The 19,783-nt window shown below is 61.9% G+C and overlaps 1 protein-coding gene across 1 annotated transcript in view; it reads right to left on the reverse strand.

Annotated features, from left to right (window-relative positions):
- The window catches only part of SDK1 (sidekick cell adhesion molecule 1), a 458,950-nt gene that overhangs the window by 45,400 nt on the left and 393,767 nt on the right, over window positions 1-19,783 (reverse strand). Inside the window, exons 22-28 of the mRNA XM_090288675.1 lie at window positions 19,467-19,588; window positions 12,366-12,475; window positions 10,619-10,769; window positions 9,829-10,066; window positions 3,935-4,050; window positions 3,030-3,219; window positions 1,971-2,069 (exon numbers count right to left, since the gene is read on the reverse strand). Coding sequence (XP_090144801.1) covers window positions 1,971-2,069; window positions 3,030-3,219; window positions 3,935-4,050; window positions 9,829-10,066; window positions 10,619-10,769; window positions 12,366-12,475; window positions 19,467-19,588 — 1,026 coding nt within the window. The remainder of the gene's footprint in view (window positions 1-1,970; window positions 2,070-3,029; window positions 3,220-3,934; window positions 4,051-9,828; window positions 10,067-10,618; window positions 10,770-12,365; window positions 12,476-19,466; window positions 19,589-19,783) is intronic.

Genomic DNA, 19,783 nt, shown 5'->3' on the forward strand with positions numbered 1-19,783 from the left:
AGCCGTGTGCGAGGCCGTCTTCCTTCCCTCCCGGACACAGCCCGCACCTTCAGAAGCGGTTGCCCGTCTCTCCTACGGCATCTGCATTTGGTGTGCCGGCTGTAATGACATCCTGGCAACAGGCGGCCATCACGTCTGGTACGATTACAGCCGGCGGGGGTCACCACCAAAGAGGCTCGGGTGGGGAGTTCTCCGTGTTACGGGGACGTGGGCTGTAGCGCTGGCACCGGGTGGCCGTGGCTGGGAGGCTGTCTCGCAATGCTGCCCTCCTTCCCTGAGCTGGGGTTTGTGATGCACTCCTGTGTGGTGTCCCGTGTGGACATGGGGCCACTGACCGCTGCGGGGCGGCCCCACAGCTCCAGGGTGACAAGGGGAGCCGTCCCTGCAGAGTGAGGAGAGGAGGGGGTGCGGCCGGTCGGGGAACCTGGGGTGCTGGGAGCCTGGCCTGCCCGGGAGCAACCACAGATCCACCAGGAAGACGACGGAAGTCTGATGACGCAACAACCCCCACTTTACGTGACAGGCATACAGCCCAGGAGAAGGGGGAGACCTTGCAACACAGGACAGGGAGTCTCAGCAGTCCCTTCGGTTACGTTTCCTGAGCTGAACAGCAGAGCCGGCCTCTAGCCCCGACTCTGGCTCCAGGCTCGCACACCCAGGCACGCGGGGTGGATGGCATGCGGTGTGCACAGCGCGGCTGAGTCCCCAAGGGGCAAGTGGCCCAATGTCATGGGCTGTACTGCGTCTGCTGCATCCCCATCCTGTTAAATTTCGAGTCCCGAGCACCCCCGAGTGGCACTGTATGTGAGGACAGTGTCTGCAAAGAGCTGAGGTAAAACGAGGTCACATGGGTGGCCCTAACCCTCGTGCGTGTACAAGAACAGCGTGGGGGTTGTGTGAAGACACAGCCATCTGCAAGTCACGGAGAAAGGACGCAGGAGAAACGCCCCAGCCGGCCAAGGACCCCCACTCCGGCAGGAGACCTTGGGTGAGTAGTCACGGTGACGCAGGCAGGGGCAGGGTGTCTGTGGGAGGGGAGCCGCCCAGGAGAAACGCACATTTCCCGGCTCTGCGCCCCGGAGCCCAGCAGAGGGCCGCGGGGAAGACGCTCGGCACCCCGGTACCATCCCAGCCGGCACGGCCCACGCCTCCAGCTGCCGTGTGTGTGCTCCCCAGGACAAGGCCTGTCTGGTTGGGTGCCCGCCTGTCTTCCCTCCTTCCAGGCTCTGGAAGCTGCAAACAGCCTTCCGTCCACCAAGCGCCCTTGCCCTGGAGGTGCTGCTGGCAGGCTTCAGTGGCCTCTGCGGCCACCTGTCACCCTGCGGCATGGCTGTCCCCCCCGCCGGCACCAGGAGAGTCGGGATGGTGCGTCCTCTCTGCCCCTGACCCCCACTGCGCACGCGGCGCCCGGCCTGCGGAGGCCCGTAATTTGTCACGGCGAACGGGCGTCTAGATAAAGGGACCGATCATTTTTTAAAAATAAAAGTTGCTGCCTTTAGGGAAGTGGGAGAAATTAAGGCTTTTCGTCAATGTTATCAGAACTGCTTCTCGGAATGAAAAACTAGAAGCAAACACACTCCCTGGGACGTGAGGTACAGGAGCCCCTCTCGGCTTCTGCAAAGGACGGGGGACGCCGTTCGCAGGGAGCTGGGAGCGCAGCCCGGTCTGTACCCCTTGGGGACCGAGCGGCTGTTCCCGGGACCCTCAGAGCAGCCTGGAGACGTCAGAGCTGCCGGGAAGGTCAGGTGCAGATGGAATAGCGGCGAACCCAACGAAAGGCAGAAATTCTGGGCTGGCAAACTGTGCATTTCCATCTGCCGAGAGCCCCCGCGCCTGGTTCACAGAAGGGGGGGTGTCCGCCCCCTCTGAGTTCGGAAAATGCCAGGCTGCTGTGGACGGGAGTTTTCACCCGGAGAAGCCAGACAGACCCCGCTGACTGCGGCTTGTGTCCCAGCCCCCGGGCCCCTTACCCAGAATGATGCCGTTGGGCTGCTCTGGCGGCTGCCACACGATCCGCACGGCCGTGAGCCGCACCTCTGGGAACACCAGCCTCACGGGGGCGCCTGGGGCTGCAGGGAGAGAGGTCACGTGAGCCGGGCACCCTGGGGGGGCCATCTGGGTCCGGGCAAGGTGACAGAGGGCTCTGGTTTACAGAAACACGGTCACTGCCACGGGGACACTGCTCACGGCTGGAACACGCAGGTTTTGGGCGAATGACTTTGGAATGTAAGGGCTTCATGTGGCTCCCTAATGATTCCGAGAAAAAAGTCCCATTTTTCCCCCAAACCCCCTGCTTAGCAGTGCTCAGACTACGCTGGCGTCGTCAGGTGCGGCTGCCGTGCCGCCTCCGCGTGAAGCGCTGGGGACCGTGACGGCTCAGCAGACAGGGCGTTTGGGGGCTAATCCAATTACTTCGGTGAAGGTGCTTAAGAAAGTCTGCAAGACGCTGCGGCCCTGGGTAGGTGGGGGCGAGGGTCTTCCCTCCGACACACTCCTGGCCGCGTCTCTGATGAGGAGCGTGGAGAGGAGCGAGCCTCTCGGTGTCTGGCACCTGCGGGGTGGGCGGCCTGGACGCCCACAAACGCCAGCCGGCGACAGGCTCTTGCTGTTCAGATCCGGAACAGCGGCCTGGGTGCCGGGGGCCCCTCAGACGCCCCTCACGTGCGAACTCCTAATGACCTGAGATCATGCAGAGGGCGGTCCGGTGGCTGCAGGACCGCCGGGCACACGGCGGGCAGGGGATTTTTAACCCCAGGAGCGGCCCCGCCCGCGGCCTTTACTGCCTGCCTGCTGCAGAGCGCCACACGGGCTCATCATCAGGCCGTAAAAACTCACTCCCGGCTGAAGCTGGCCGTATAAACGCTCAGTGACTGGAAAACAGTTTTGTTTTCCTCAACCAAACAAAACAAAACAAAAGCCACAAACAAAAAACGGTGCGTTGGAAATTAGGCTAAAAATGACAACCGTCCACAGGCTCCGGCCCGTTAAAGCCGACCTGGGCGGCAGCAGCGGCGCGAGCCGACACCCACCGTCGTCCTTGGTGCGCTCCAGCACGAGGGGCGAGCTGGGGACCCCGCTCCCGATGCGCGTGAACGCCAGCACCTGCAGCTCGTACAGCGTGAACTTGCGCAGGTCCGCCAGGAGCGCAGACTGCGTGTGGTTCCCACGCACGACGTGGCTGCTGGGCTCGGGGTCCAGGTCCCTGGCCCGGAACAGGATCTGAAACAGCAACACACGGGGAAGTGAGGACGCGGGCGCGGGGGAGGGGTCCCGGCCTCGGCCTGCTGACGGCGATGCCCTGCGGAAGCTGGGTGGGAAGCTTATGGGCCTCGTGGCCGCAGCTGGCGTTTGGGGGCGGGGTGGGGACGGAGCCCCCATGTCTCTGGAGCGGGGCCGGCCCACGTGGCTGGCTGGCTGGCCATGATTTGCAAGCTCTGAGCAGCCAGAGGCGGCCACGCCGACCACCCCCAGGAAAACGAGGACTCCGTGATGAACAGAGAGAGCCCGTTTAATGGGACCCTGGGCTCCTGTGTCAGAGGAGTGGCCACTGTCGCCCTGCACTGGGCTCGGACCAGGGCCCTCGCGGCGTGGAAGGCGGGCTCTACAGGGAGGAGAGGGTGGCTGGCCAGCAAAGGCAGTTCCCTGCGGGCACAGGTGGGTGGCGTGGAGTTTAGGTCACGGACCCTCTCGATGGAATCGCCGTGTCTGACGGGGCCAGGAGAGAGCAGTCACTGCCCAGGGATGGGGACAGAACAGGAGGGAAAACCAGGGAGCAGGGGTCTGATCTACGACTGGAAGAGCAGACTTGCTTGGACCGTGGCGCAGGCGACCCGCATGGCCATGCAGCCCTAACCCAGGGGAGGTGGCGGTAGAGCCGGGAGCCGGGGTGCGGGGTCTGAGTGCGTAAGCAAAGGAAGGTCATGTGGACACATACCTTGTAGCCCAGGATGAGCCCGTTCTGGTCCTGCTCAGGCACCGAAGCCCAGGTCAGCAAAATCTGGGTGGAGCTGACGGCCACGGCGGACACGTTCTCGGGGGCGGCCGAAGGAACTGCAGAGGACGCAGCACACAGGTTGGCAAACAAGTCCAAAGGCTTCTACAAATAAAGGCCCACGTTCCACCCAATAACAAACTTGTCCTCGAAACAGCTTTGTGTTCTGAGCGTTTTGTGGGGATCAGGTTACCCCCAGGGGTAGAGCAGAAGTGCACATCTCTTCAATATCAGCAACAAAGTCCATAAATCCTGGGTACTTAGGAGCTCGATTTCATCTGAGTCTGCCCCCAGGAAAGCAGGCTTGGTCTGTTTTCACACTGACTCGCGGGGACCACAGACTTCGATCTCCCGTGGACAAGGCGGGCTTTCAGACGCCGGTTCCCGGCCATCTCTGAACACGGTGTTCAGTGCGGGCCAGGCGGGGCCTGAGAGAGGCGACGTTATGATCTACAGATGACATTTAATGCCCACTGTAGCCCAACGCAGTAGGCGCTATCACCCCAGCGCTGCCAACGGAGACACAGAAGCTGGAAGGACGCGCACGGGTCTGCGTGTTGACACGCTGTTTCCCACGAGGTGGCCGACAGAGGCCCTGTCCTCGGTGCTGCGGTTGTTCCATCTGTGCGACTGCAGAGCCTAGCCCCCCGCCCCCGTGTCTGCGCCTGTCTTCTCCCCCCACCCTGGGGCCCAGCACGGGGCTGTGCAGGGAGCGGGTGCCCTGAGGCTATTTGTTCTGAAGGAAGTGAGACAATGATTATCACCACCCTTCCCAGGGGGCGGGGTTGAAGGGAGAGTCTGTGACAGGAGCACCACCCGGAGTGTCTGCCCAGGACTCGGGGAACAGGGACACAGCAGCACTCACGGGCTCTCTCTGCCTCTGTGTACAGACCCACTCACTTGCCCACCCACCCATCCATCCATCCATCCATCCATCCACCCACCCATCCATCTGCCAACTCACTCACTCGTCCACCCACCCATCCATCCACCCATCCATCCATCCATCTGCCAACTCAGTCACTCACCCACCCACCCATCCATCCACCCATCCACTTGCCCACTCAATCACCCAACTACCCATCCATCCATCTGCTCGCTCACTCACTCGTCCACCCACCCATCCATCCATCCATCCATCCATCTGCCAACTCAGTCACCCAACTACCCATCCATCCATCCACCCACTCACTCATTTATAAGCACCTCCTCCTTATAGCAAAGCGACTTGAGGTCCTCTGTTAATCAATTAGTCTGAACACAGAAAATAACATAGGTTTGCACAGTAATGCTGCTCCCAGCATTTCAGCCCCGGATTTTCTAAATCAGAGTGATCTGGTCTTTGTTACGGGCTGAATGGTGTTCCCTGAAAATTCCCACGCTGGAGTCCCAACCCCGCCTCCCAATACCTCACAACGTGACCTTCTCTGGAAATAAGGCTGTTGCCAATGTAATCCATTAGGATGAGGCCACACTGCAAGAGGGCTGGCCCTCGTCCCACGCGCCTGGCGTCCCTGTAAGAGCGCCACAGGAGGAGACAGACGCGCAGCGAGAAGGCCAGGGCAGACGGCTCACGCTGCCACAGGAAAGGCCGGAACGGGGAGAGGCCTGGAGCAGACCCTCCCCTGGGGCCGCGGGAGGAGCCTGGCCCTGTAGACACCTTGGTCTCCCACTTTGGCCTCTGGAACTGAGACACATCAATTTCTATTGTCTCAGGCTGCGCAGCTTGGGGTCCTTTGTCACAGCAGCTCTCAGAAGCTCATGGAGCAGTTAGGAAAAGGGGCCGGCCCCGCACCTGGGCTGGCGTGCTACTGGTGTTCAGCAGGCTGGCCCAGGCCGCCACCAGGCCACGGGTTCTGCAGACCAAGGTGGAGGAGGAGGAGGGAAGCCCAGCAGTAAGTCACAGCCTCAGGGATAGGCTGCAGGGGACACTGAGCCTGGGGTGTCTGCAGCCAGACGGGCAGTCCCGGAGGGCATCCTGGGAGTGGCGGCATCTCCCGCCCCCTCCTCTGCTGATCCCGTGGGCCCTCCTGAGAGCACAGGCCCCGGGCTGCTGTCCGCCGGGGCCCCCGGGGTGTGCACAGCAGGCTGAGGCCCGCCCGCCTGCGCACCAAGGACGCCCTCCTCTGTTCTGCCCAGCGATCCTGCGGCTCAGCCTGTGCCTGAGGACACCTTGTCCCCCAGACACGACCCTGCAGCCACTCAGCCACTCAACACAACAGCATTACCTCGCTGGCACGCTGAAGTGTCCCAGGGAGAGAACATTTCCAATCGGAAGTTTACTCAGCTCTCTGAGGGGAAAGGTGGCTCCCGCACACGCTGCCTGTGTCCCCAGTGCCGTCCCGGTGGCCCCAGGGCCCCTTGCTGCTCTCCGTGTCTTAGTCACCGTGACCTTGCACACGCGGAGTGACACCTGGTGTCCTGAGTCACTGCCCCTGAAAGGACAGGATGCTCACGACCCGTCTGACTTACTTTCCGACCCAGGATGAGATGAGCAGCCTGCTCTCCCATGTGCCGGGGGTACCAGCGCTGTGTTCTTAAAGCCCCACCCCCATCTGTGAAAGGGAGGCTGTCGTCACAGCAACGCACCCTGCCCACCTCTCAAGTCCTCACCTGGCCCAGCTTTGAAACTCTAAGTGCCCGGTCCTGCTGCAGATCTACAGACAAGGGCTGACTTTCTAAGGTGTGGCCGTGCGTGCCCCCTTGCTGGGAGGCCACCCATGGCCCTGGAGAATAAGGGCACCCGGGTGGCTGCAGGAATCCAGACACAGCACTCAGACAGGCAGGAGCTGTGCCCGGGCCAGAGGGCAGGACCCCGTGCCCGCAGGGCCGTGTCCTCCAGCACAGAGCCTGCCATGTCGTTACCCAGGGTTCGCATGGCTGAGGCTTGAAGGAACGCTGTGCCCGTCCCCTGTCTGGAGGTGGATTAAGCTCCTCATGCGACCTGACACCTTCAGTTCTGCGTCTTGGAAATGCCCTTTCCTCTGAGACAACACCCTGAGAGGCGCGGAGTTCTCCATTTGTCCTCTCCTCCGTGGGAAGGCCTCCCACCGCTGACCTCGCTGCCGCTGCTCCTCCAGCGGCCTCGCGATTTTCAGGGCCTCACCGATCCTCATAATATGTCATCAGATGTCGGGAGACCGGTCAGGTCACACTGCAGACCAAGACATTCCTGTTGGCGTGGCTCCAGCGGTCTGCTCAATGCTCCCAGCCCCGGCGCCAGCCTGGACCAGGGCTCGTGTGACTCACGGACAGGCGGCCATCTTCCCCCGGTGACACTGCATAGCAGAGGGTGTCAGCGGTTCATTCGCTCCCTCATCTCTCCCTGGCCCCCTCGCCCCATTGGCTCCCCCCACCATTCGGCCAGGCCACTCTTCACTCCGCCTACTGCCACCCCCCAGAACGCTGAGAGGGCCTGGTGGGACCAGTTCTCTGCAGGGCCAGGCTCTGTGCTGAGGACGATCAGGGGCACCTTCAGCAGGACAGGGAAAGCAGGACGTCAGGCCGGGAGGGCATGCAGCTCAGAGAAGGGGGAGCTTCCGTGGCGGAAGGTTCTGGAAGCTCCAAGCAGAGGTGGAGGAACTGAAGCCCTCCAGGACCACCGACACTGTAAGGGTGCGCTGGCCGACAGCCGAGCACCGGGGCCCCTAAAGGGGAGGTCAGCCCAGGAGGGGCGCCGAGGCCCCCTGTCCGGCCATGAAGAATGTCTGGCATCTGAAGCACCCACGGCGGCAGGTGGAATCAATAAGCCTGTCCTTCCATCCGAGGGGACCATCCGTGGGACCCAAACGCTTCCTCCCGGAAAGAGATGCACTGACCCAGCTTTCCAACTGAACATTCAATCAAGGTTAAAAGGTGACCTTCTGTGCCCCTCGCCACCCGGAGGAGGACGAGCGTGAGCGCGGACGCAGCGGAGCTTCCGGTGCGGGGCTGCTCTGTGTGAGCAGCGGCCTCGGCAGGGCTGGGACGGAGCCGACGGGCTGCAGGGCCCAGGGGAGCCTCCCGCTGCCCGCCCGCCCCAGCTCACACCCAGGTGACCGCGCGGCCCCCCCCACGGTGGCTGCACCATTGCGTCCCCCTCATTTAAAATTTTCCCAGCCCCCTGGGGGTGTGATTTCGAGGTTCGTTTCCCTGATGCTGATGCTGTCGAGCACCCGCCCCTGTGCTGACGGGCCGCCCGTCATCGTCTCTGAAGAAATGTCTGCTCGGGTCCTTTGTCCAGTCCTTAATGGGGTTGTCCTTTATTGTGGAGCTGCGGAGCTTTTATAAAGATATACTCTGGGTACCAGTCCCTTATCAGATACACAGTTTGCAAATATTTTCCACCATTTTGGGGATGTTTTTTATACTCTTTATGGTATCTTTGAAGCAGAAATGTTTTCATTTTGATGAACTCCAACGACGTTCTTATTTTCTTTTGCTGCTTACGCTTTTGTGTCTGGATTCAAGTTCTACGTCCACTGCTCTTCTGGGAGTTTCTGTTCCATTCCCACTGCGGACGTGCAGAACCCAGACCGGGGCCAGGCCCAGGAGCGGCAGACACGGGAGACGTCCTGGGTCCCCTTCAGGGAGGGCACAGCCTCCCAGGCCCCGCCTGAGTGCAGGGTCTCAGTCCCACCCCTGGTGGGCACCGGAGGATGCTGAGGCCCCGCCCACTCCCCGCCCCGGCCCCCGCCCACTCCTGCCCGGCCCCGCCCACACCCAGCTAGGCACCTGCCACCCAGCAGTCTGTCCTCCTGGTGCCTCAGCTTTGGGGTGTTTCCTATGAACACGACCATAACATTTAAATTTCAAAAACTATATTTTATCCCTAATTTTCTAGTAAGTTTTTTAAAAAAATGTTTTGTGGAGCTGCCTATTGCTGAGGCCAGAACTGCCCCCCAGACTGCTGCAGGCCTTATCTTAGTCCCGAGCATTCAGAATTGGAGGTGACAGCTGTTTAACAACCCGAGGTCACGCGGTCCCGAGCTGAGCGTCTGCGCGTCGGCCTTTTGCTTCAGCCTAGCGGACCTGGGTGGCCACCAGGCGGGAAGCCACCCTGGCAACCCCCTCGCCGGGGGCTGGTCCTCCCGGAAGCTCGGTGCTGCCATGTGGCCAGTCCTCAGAGGCACTCATCAGCCTGTCCGTCTGTCTGTCCTGGCATCCCAGTGCACTCACGAACAGCACTCCTGGCCGGGTGTCACTCCACTTCCGGAGCCGCTGTTTGAGGCTGACCCCTGCCCCTCCCACCGCACCTCTGCCTGCGGCAGATTAGGGAGACATTCAGCCAGATACCAGCCCCACAGCCCGTGCTTCTGGGTGACACCCCAGCCTGGAGCCCGGGACTGAGAGAGGACCCAGGTCAAGGTCAGTCTGTTCATAACCAACATGTGCATCCTGACCATGGCCCGGCCAGGTCCAGACCCACTTGGTGTCGCTGGTGGGAACCAGGGACAGCCCCCCAGAGTGAGAAGAGAGACCCGATCCCACGCTTCCCAGGCCGCTGCGCACCCCGGTGCATCGGTGCCGCTGGGCCTGTCTCCTCATATCACACTGGACTCTGTCACCAGGGCGTCCCGGACACCTGAGGTCCAGAGGTCCAGGAGACCTCTACACGCTCTTGCTTTTCATCACGGATGGCGAAAATGAGCCCTAATTAAAAATAATAACCGAGTCCAGCCCCGGAGAAGTCATTGTCGATTTCTAATCAGTGGCAGGGGCGCTAATGAAGTTTTACTCTAATTACCGTGGAGGCTGACTTAATTCCTGGGCCGACACAGACACAGGGGGGAGGAGCCCGGGAGGCTCGGGGCTCAGCCACCTCTGGGGATGCGAGGGGCTGGGGGGCCCTGTCTCACCTGACTCCCGCGTGCGCCCCCGCACCGCCTCGCTCCAGGGCCCGGCCCCGATGGCGTTGAAGGCCTGCAGCTGCAGCTCGTACTCAGTCCACTCCTCCAGCTCCTCGATGGTGCACTCCCGCTCCAGCCGGTCGCTGATGATGTGGGTCAGCGCCGAGGACGGCAGGTCGGCGCGCCAGTACCTGACCCTGTAGCCCACCGACTCGGGGTTCCCGTTGTACTGGGAGTCGGGCAGGGGCTGGGGGAACAGCCTCGTGAGCGGGCGTCTCAGCACGGCGCCTGCCCAGGTCTCCAAGGTGGGGGGCCTGTCTTACGAGGCCAGTGCCGTGGACAATATTTTCTGGGGGGAATATTTTTAGAAACTCTATTTCCCCTGGAATGTTCCTCTATTACATGAAATCTTGTCAGTAAATTTGGCTGGACATAATTTTTTAAATACACTTTGGCTTAATTGTGTGGGGAAGGTTCTGATTAAATACCAAGTGGGCCCTCCGACAAATGTCAAGGTCCATGTTGACCTAGATTAAGGTCCAGCTGCACACCACCAGCAGCCACCCCTGGGATGGCTCTCAGCTCCAGGAGGCCCGTGAGGAGCGGCACTGATTAACGAGGCGGCCTGGCCCGGTCTGAGACCCAACGCCGGCTGTAAAGCAATACTTTCTGGCTCAGGGATGAGATCAGTCTCGACTGGCACAGAGGCAGGGCTGAGAAATCACCAAGCTCTGGGTTCCCGCGTGCCCCTGGGGGCTGCAGACCACGGCCCCCGCAGCCCTCCCGCCCCCCCACTCACCACCCAGCGCAGACGCAGGCTGGTCTCACTGGCGGTTCGGACGGTGACACTGGTGGGAGCCACGTCCGGGGGTGCCTGCAGCGTCTGGATGACCCGGGAGGACGGGCTGAAGGGACTGGCGCCGACCACGTTCACCTGCCTCATCCGGAACCTGGAGGTGCAGCCAGTGATAAGCGTCACTCCGCAGCAGGAGGAGCCGTGGGAGGCAGAGGGCAGAGAGCAACCCCCAGGCTGTTTTGGGGTGAGGGGCGCTCAGGCATGTGTAGGCCTGGATCCTAGAGCCGACACTCAGTGCGCCCTCTTTCCACCTGGCCCCACTAAAAACGCACATTACATGTCAGGCCCTTTTCCCTAAAAGACTCCAAAGAACAGAAAATCGACTGCGAATCGATGATTTCCAGTTCCTACAAGGAGGAAAATGGTGGGTCACAGGCCACAGGCCTGTGCCGTCTGCTGCCATCGGCCGCTCCAGGTCGTATCTGGGGTCAGGGTCCAGCGGCTACTTCAGGGGACTGGAGCAGCAGCACATTACACCAGTGACGGCCCTGACAGCCGCTGCGCCATGGTGACGGTGGGGCCCCGCCCCCATCCCTGCCAGCTCAGGGGACGAGCAATGGCCCCAGAACCCACGCTGCGGGGCTCTAGTCCTGCCAGTGACAAACCTTTCACCGTCCCGTTTCCTGGCCTATAAAGTGAGGGCGGGCTTAGATGTTCTCCAAGGTCTACGCTCTCTCGTGTCATAGAAACGCGCACCCGGAACCTGTGATTCCGTTAACCAATGCCACCGATAAACTTAAATAAGTCAATAAAGTCTCCGTTCACGTTTTCAGCTGCGTCTCCTCTTCATTTATATCTGCGACTATGTGAAGTGAACTTCATACAGGAAAGCTGTCTGAGGCCCCAGGCGTGCCGATGACCGAGGCTCCTGCGTCTACGTGACGTGAAGCCGGGGACCCGCATCTCCAGCTGCAGCTGCTGGTTGCCGAAATAATTACCCAGCTGACACTGATTTCACGTGGCAGGTCTTGACTCCTAACAGCTCATTTCACACTAAATGTTTCGCTAAACCGTGTGACTGGCACCTGGATGTGCCTGCTCTGGTCTTAGGAAGAACATCACGGGGAACGGAGCCGAAGCGGCCTCGCTCCTTAGGTTTGTGCTAAACCCTGACTTTGGAACAGGACAGAGGCATCATTCCACCGGCTGCGCCCAGAGCCGGCCGCGCGTGGCCTTCGTTCCCTGACCTGATGGAGCGTGTCCGCCCCGGCAGAGCAAGGGCCCCATCAGCCTGCACGTGTACTGGTAACAGGACGTCCCCCCGCCCCTGATGATCTGACAGGAGGTTGTGCCTTCGCTGCAGTGCGTGGGCACCCGCCCTCTGCCTGGACAGGGACTCACTGCCCAGGGGTGTCAGGGTCACGAGGCAAGAGGTTGCGGGGCAGGCTGAGCGCCTGAGCAGGGAGGCCAGCGCTCCTGGGCCCCGGACACCTGCTCGGCCTGCCCACGGCACGGAGCTCCGTAAGGGAAGCGGCGCGCGTCTGACCACGCGACTGCGAGCCCCTCCCCTGACAGGGCATTGTGCCAGCCGGTGCGGATGGTGGACGCTGCCAGCTCGCTCGGGGTCCCCTCCCCTGGAGGACACTCCACTGTGCACCTCACGCCTGCAGGCTCCCGTTTCCGTCACCGCCCCCAGAAACGTCCCACTTCCAGGCCCGTGACTGGCTTTGCTGTTGCCCACAGAGCTCACCTGTACTGCGTGTAGGGCGTGAGGTTCGGGATCTCCAGCGTCTGGGCATCGGGCTCGTTCTCCTCCTCGTATAGGCTGACCCACTCCTCCTCGTCCCCGATGGCGCCCACCTGTGGAAAGGGACATCCTGGGACCGGCTGGATGGGCCACAGGGCGGAGTCCTGTGTACACACCTCCCACCTGTGCCCTGGGGCTTGGCCCTCACTGTTCCCGCCATGGTCCGGACCTGAGAGGGAACCTCTGGGGGCTGGAGAGGTGCCCTGCCACCCCGCCTTCCTCCTGTGACAATAGGGACTCAGAGAGAGGAGGCCTGGCTGAGACCCACATGTCCTCACTGAGCCACGTCCACCACGTGCTGACCAGGGCCCTGTCTGTCCTGTCCACGTCCAGTCCTTCCCGCCCAGCACACCCCTAGGACACCGCCGCTGGCTGTGACATGGGACGTCCTCACACAGACAGGGACCCTCCGCTGCCCCAGGGGCTGGACCTGAAGGCCCGGCTGCTCTGGGATGTGACAGTGGCCCTGGGCAGAGCTGCCTCCTTCACACACAAGTCCACCGACAAGCCCGGGGGCCTGCCCTGCGGGTCTCCCAGCCCCAGGCTCACTGGGCCCCTGGGGTTGTTTTCCTGGGGCTTCGATCCCATCTGACCCGACGCAGCTCCCACGACTGCCTGTCGCTGCCCGAGGCACTTCTGTTCTGTCCACATGCTCCTCCTGAGACTCACAGGGCCCTGCTGGGGCCGTGAGGCCCATCCCAGCCAGGGGGCAACGGGGGCCCAGCCGTGCCCTCAGGCTGCCTGGGACTCTCCCCCCCCCCCCCCCCGCCATGTGTCTGCATGGTAGTCCCAGCATGCTCTGGAACCCGCGCAGGTCGTGTGGCTCTGGGGACCCAGAGGACACGCGCAGGGATGGGGGCTCTGAGCCATGTGGAGGTGGGTCAGCCTGGGGCCCCGGGCCTCTACACGCTACAACGACCCAGGAACACGCTCATTCGTCTGCAGAGGAAGCAAGCGGGCTGGTGCCAGGCCCTTGGAAAACAGCCCAGGGCCCCCCGTGACCTCAGCAACGTGGAGAAAGGGCACGGGGACAAGGGGGTGGAGCCAGCGCGCGGCTGGTGGCATGCCTCCTAAAGACAACTAAACGCAAACACAGACCTCTGCAGACTCGCCCCCTGAACACGACAGCAGCCCGGCCAGAGGTCAGACGTGGGACCCCCCGTCACTGCGCACCGCCGCTCCCAGCCGGGCCGCGTGGGACGACGGAGAGCTGCCTCCCTAACAGGGGCACGTCCGGCCTGGCCCCAGCGGCTCCGGCCTGACTGGAGCCTCCGAGCCTCTCCTCTGTGCGTCCGGCACCGCGCTGACCCCCGTGCCACGCGGCCATGGGGACCGGCTGTGGCGCGCACACACTACACACACACAGTGCGCTCCTCCCTGAGGACCCTGCAGGGGGTCAGACTCGTTCCGAGGGGCCTCCGGGTCAGGCACGCCGTCGATGACAGCAGGGGTGTGCGGGGGTGGGGGGGGCACAGCTGCCGTAACCGCGACAGGGCGGCTCCCGCTCGGCTGCCAGTCGGCAGGCGGCGTGTCCGGGCCCGTGAGGAGGGGGGCATCACAGCCCCCGCCCTGAGGTGCTGAGCCGCAGGCAGGCTGGGACGGGCCCCCGCTCCCACTGAACGCAGTGGCGGTGGGATGCGGCCGCGCTCACGGGCCTGGGCTTTGCCATGGCCCAGCCCCTGGCCCGCAGCAGAGGCCAGCAGGCCTGTAAGCCTCAGGGGCTTCCTGGGAAAGGCTGCCCCCCCACACGAGGGCCCTCACGCCAGGTGTGCCGTGCTGGGGGTCGCCTCTGTCCCACGAGGGTCTTACTCCTCGCCGTGCCTGGCAGCTCCCCCAGGTCCAGCCCAAACCCGGGGCCCACGCTGCTGGTTTGACGCGGGAACGCACACACACATGCACAGGATGTGACTTCAAAGTCAGCACTGGAACGAGTTGTCTTGGAACGAGTTGTCTTGAGCAGAGCTCCAAAAACAGATTATTGCCCGAAACATAACTTTACTTCTAGACCTCCAGGGGAAACCTTAAGTTCCTATAATAAAAGGTTTATGCCTCGATCTAAGAAGACCGGGACTCTTTCTGGTGAGGAACGGAAGTCCTTTCATTCTTGCCAGGTCTCTCTGGCTCTGGTGAGATTCCAAGGCCATCATGACAGCGAGTTCCAGGAGTGACCGGCCGCTCGCTAACGGTGCTCTGGAAGCAGAGGGCCACCGAACTCTTTGAAGGTAAAACAGGTCAGAGCTCCGTGGGGAAGCTGGGTCCTGACGGGTTTTTCTTCTAAAGCCAACAAACAGCTCTCTGCCATCCTTACTGCAAAAGCAGAAATGCCACACGCTCCAGGCACCCTCAGCGGGGATGGGTGTGGGACCCCCCAGGGGGCGCGCCCCCAGGAGATGCTGCCTGGCCCGCGTCACTCCCTGGAGGGCCCATCTGCATGCAGGTACCTCAGCCTCGGCCGCTACAAAGAGGACAGCGGCGGCTGCCCAAGGGTCACCAGGGCGCTGGAGGGACGAGGAGAGTGAGGTGCCTGTGACCCCTGGCCAGGGGCACCGTGTTAGAGGCCAGGACACACGGCTGCTCAGCTACTGTTTGAGACAGAGACAGACCAGCCCCCAGCAAGGCCCCCCAGCCCCTCACACCAGCTCTGGCCCCCGTTCCGGTCTCGTCTCCACCGAGTGCTGCCCGCACCTGCCTCTGCAGCCGCTCGGCTTCCCCGCAGCGGTGCTCGCCTCACTTCCAGTTTCTGCTTTTGATGCCCTGACACCGGGCCCTGCTGACCTGCAGGGACTGACCTCCCAGGGTCGGCCGCGTCCTAGAGACAGACAGTCCCCCGCCCAGGAGCACACCTTTCAGGTGCAAGCTCCCCAGCCCGGAGCCCACGCCCCACCCTCCTCTGTGGGCCACACTCTGGCCACGGTCCCCCAGCCCTCGTCACCAGACAGTGAGGGACTGACTGATGTCCTGGAGCTGGAATGAGCCTAACAGCCAGTCCTGAGCGTGTTCATCCTGCCTCACCTGTCGCTCCCCATGGACACCACAGGGAAGGCCTGTGCCCGTGCCTCCACCCCTGGCGCCTTAGCTGTGGCGAGGCTTGCAGTCAGCAGCCCTGTGATCGGCTTTACGAGCCCGTAACACTCCCTAAAACAGTTCCTTTCAAGCAAATGGCGACCATTACGCACAAATAAGCACTAAGTGGGCTCTCCCTCTCCATGTGCAGAACGCAAACAGTGGTGTCTGCACCTGCGGCGTCAGCGCCGGCGTCTTCGTTACGGGAACCTGCTCAGAGCAGCTGAGAGCTGCAGACGCGGTGCTGGCTGTGACCACGCCGGGCCGGGGGAGGGGCGCGCCGGCGGGCAGGCAGCGGACAGAGACGTCCGTCCGCGTCCTGCCGTTACGGAGCCCCATGCAGGCGTGGGGAGATGGCTTGCTCACTCTGTGGGCAAAGGTTACGAATTACGCGAAGCATTACTGAGTCTGAAACCCCTATAAAAGCTGCTCTTGAACAGCGGAACCGCCATCAGCTCATTACAGCCTGTGCCCGGGCTAGACCTTCCGTTCCATCACTCACCGGCGCGCGCCAAGTGACACAGGCTGCGGCGCTCCTGAACGTGGTCGGAGCTGAGGAACGTGTTTTGCAAAGCGAAGCTGCCTGAGCGGCGGGTCCCAGCCTAAAAGTGCAGCCTGACCTGCCGCAGAGAGCTCCGGGGGAGCTTCGGGGCGGGCGCGGGCGCTCTGCCCGGGTCGCGCTCACAGCGCCTCTCAGTGGGGCTCAGACGTCACGTTCACCTGAGTGACCTGCCCTCCCGCCTGGCATTCTGCCAGCACCCCGAGCAAAGCGCAATTGAATCATCACCTCCCAGCTCTTCAGTGGCAGCTGCTCACTGGGTGCCCGAGACCTGCTCCCTCCGCATCCCCGCCGGCAGCGGGCACAGGGGAGGAGCGCAGCCACTTCCGTGATGGCCTGGCTGAGGGAACGCTGGGTCTCTCTGCAGCACAGGAGAGCCAGGGAGTTAGGTGTGGGGTGTCCCCGAGGGCCTCCTCTGTACCGGCCACCGACTCCAGGGCCCCACTGTCCTGAGTTTAGGAACGGGGAGCCTGCCTGGGCCAGAGCAGCACTGAAACAGCCTTGGAGAAGTGGCTGGGTGAGCTGAGCGAGGCCTCCTGGAGGACAGAACACGGGAGCAGGTGCACGTGTGCCCCATGCGTGGGTGTGTGCGTGCATGCTGTGTGTGTGTGCAGGTGTGAGCGGGCACCTGAGTGTGTGCGCGCGCGTGTGCTGGTGGGGTTTGGGGAAACCTTACCAGATAATAAAGCGTATTTTAAAGCCTCTGTCCTTGAACAACGTGGAAGTTCTGCATGAATTGCCAGACGAAGAGAACAGAATGAAAAGTTCAGAAATAGACCCAAGTGCACGTGGGAATTTAATATCACAGATCAGAAGGCAAAAACGGACTTTTTAATAAATGGCTTTGGGACAATTACATGGCTATTTGCAAGGCGACAGAAATGCGTGCCCAGCTCCCCCACACATGGGGACAGACTCCCGGGGGAAGGAGAGCTGAACGCAAAGGTGCAACCAGGGACGTGGCAGCAGAGAGCGGAGGGGGGCCCTTTGTGCATAAGAGTGGGAGGGAGCCCCTCCGTCTGCGCTCAAAGGCCACAAGCACCAGGAAAAGAGGACAAAGGAGACGTCATTTCTGGCACACGAGACGACAGGATGTGGCCAAGGAGAACGCGGCTGTCACAATGCATGCACGGCAGAGGGCTCGGGCGGAAGTCCACGGGATCTCCGTGCGTTTTCACTGACCCAGCCGTCCCGCCCCTGAGGACGTGTCCCACAGACGCGGTGGCACAGAACGTGCAATAATCGTGCAAAAGGCTGAAGACGACCTTCAGGCAGAGCAACGCCCCTCTCCCCAAGGATTTCCCCACGTGGACCTGGGGCCTGGGCACGTTCCCTTAGAGAGGGACCGCTCGGACGTGTGGAGGTGAGGAGTCTTGAGGGAGGGGCTCCTCGGGAGAGACCTGGGTGGGCCCAATCTGACCCCAGGGAAGAGGGGAAGGGGGGCTGGGCAGGTGGGGGAGGAAGGTGGGAGAGGAGGAGATGAGGGGCCTGGCCGCCACTGCTGGGTGTGAAGGTGGGGGCACCACGGCCCCCGAGGCTGGGGCGGGTGACAGCCAGCAGGTGAGGGGCTGGCGCCTGCTTATGCAGCAGAAGGAAGGAAGGGTGAGCCCCATGCTGTGAGGGCAGGGGGGCCACCTCTGAACATGCCCCTGTCACAGCTTTACCCTGAGGTCATGCAGGGAGTTACAGGACAGACTCCGAAATAAACGAAACCGAGCACATTCTAACAGTTTGTCAAACAGGGAAATGTTTTTTAAAGAAAGGAAATTTTGACCCTGCCATTCCACCGCTGGCATTAGACCCTCAGAGTCCTGGATCACCAATTCAGAGGACCCCACGCACCCCTCTGTTCACAGCAGCGCTGTTCACAACAGCCGAGTGCTGGACACAGCCCACGTGCCCGTCCGTGGACGAGCGGATCCAAAGCTGTGGCGCATTCACACAGCGGAGCACCATGAGCAGAAAGGAAGGAGGAGCCCCTGCCTCTCACGACGGCGTGGATGGACCTGGATAGCATGATGCTGAGAGAAGTAAGCCAGGCGGTGAAGGACAAGCGCCATATGAGCTCACCTACCACAGGAAACTAATGCCCAAAGTAAACTAACGAGCACACAGAACCACAGGCACGCAAACACGGAAGAGACAGTGACCGGAGGGAAGTGGGGAGGGGGAGAAGGGGAAGGGACGAGGCAGAAAACAGGTGTGAATGACCCACGGACACGGGCAACAGGGTGGGGACTGACTGGGGGGGGCGGGGCAGGGGAGAGCCACGGGAGGAAGTGGGACAGCTGCCATTGAACAACGAGATAAAATAACAAAGACAGAGCGGACGAGGTCAGGCTCTCTGGGCCTCGCACGGCTGCCTTTGAGCCCGTGCGTCGCAGCGTCTGCAGCAGCGCCCAGCCTCTCCCCAGTGGACGCCCAGAGCACCCTCCAATTGCGACCACCCAAGCGTCTGCAGCCACTGCCGAATGTGCCCGGGATGGGGGTGGGGGGAGGTAAAATCACCCCCTGCTGAGAGCTCGTGGTCAGGTGACCCTGTGTCCCCCGTCTGCTCGGAGTTTCTGGGATCCTATGAAACAGGCTTTCCCCCTCTCATCGAAGTGCAGGTCTGCAGGTTCGCTAACCCTTCAGTCCTCGGCGGCGGGGGAGGGGGCAGTCACTGAGACTGAAGCCAGAGGAAAAAGAAGCACAACCCCGAAAACGAATGGACCCAAGTTTGCACGGAGCTGGTGAGTTAACCACACGGGGACGGGACGGCAGGACTTCCGGGTTCCGTTCTGACTGCCCGTCTGAGGACAGGCGCTTAGATGGTATCCAGGGGCCTTACTGTGAGCAGAACCCTGGAAGTTACCGTTTGGAAACTCTTTATACAATGAGAACAAACAGATAATCAGTAATTACGTTAATATTTCTACAAAACACAATTTTAGTGCAAGGGTAAAGGTATTTAAAATATAAACGCAAAGTAGAAAATCTTATATTTGAATTGGAAATATCAGTATGACCTCAAGCTGCCTCCCCTGGCTGTGCCCTGGAAAGGCCCAGAGCAGCGGCCAGCCAGTCGCCATGCGCAGCCCCGCCGCCGCAGTGCGCAGCACCTGGTAGCTAAGGGCGATACGGGCTTCAGAGAACAGTCAACCACGCTCAGTTCTGGGCTCGCCGTTGGGGCCCCAACGCGAATTTTAAGCCTCATCACCACGTCTACTCTTGTCCAACGAGACTCCCGCGGACACCTCAGCTCCCCTCTCCTTTCCACAGCCCGTGCCCAGCACCCCAACTGTCACGGCTCTCTGGTTCTCCTCCGGTCACGGCCCCCCACAAGGTCCCCTTCGTCAGCTGCGCCCGGCCGCTGGGTGGTCACCAAATCCGGCTGCCGTGCCCGCCCCCGGGACCCGCTGCCCCCCGCGGCGGGCGCATACCTGGCCCTGCACCACCCATCTGGAGACGGACGTCTTCCCGTCGTAGCCCGGCCGGAACTGCAGGGTGGCCGAGCGAGGGCTGATGTTGGAAATGACCAGATTCGATGGGGCGCCAGGCAGCTCTGCAGGTAAACGGGGGCGGAAAGGCAGGGCGTTAGGTGCTGCTGCAGCTCGGGAAACACATCAAACATGTTGGCAACTAGATACTTTCAGAACGCCTGTATCACAGAAAGGGGATTAATTTTTCAAAACCCCGAAACTGAGAGGCAGGGCTTCCCCAGACATGATCACAGCAAGATTCGCGCTTGCATGGGGTC

Source organism: Furipterus horrens, unplaced genomic scaffold (genome assembly GCF_987537825.1).
Source record: "Furipterus horrens unplaced genomic scaffold, mFurHor1.1.pri manual_scaffold_10, whole genome shotgun sequence".
NCBI lineage: Eukaryota > Metazoa > Chordata > Mammalia > Chiroptera > Furipteridae > Furipterus > Furipterus horrens.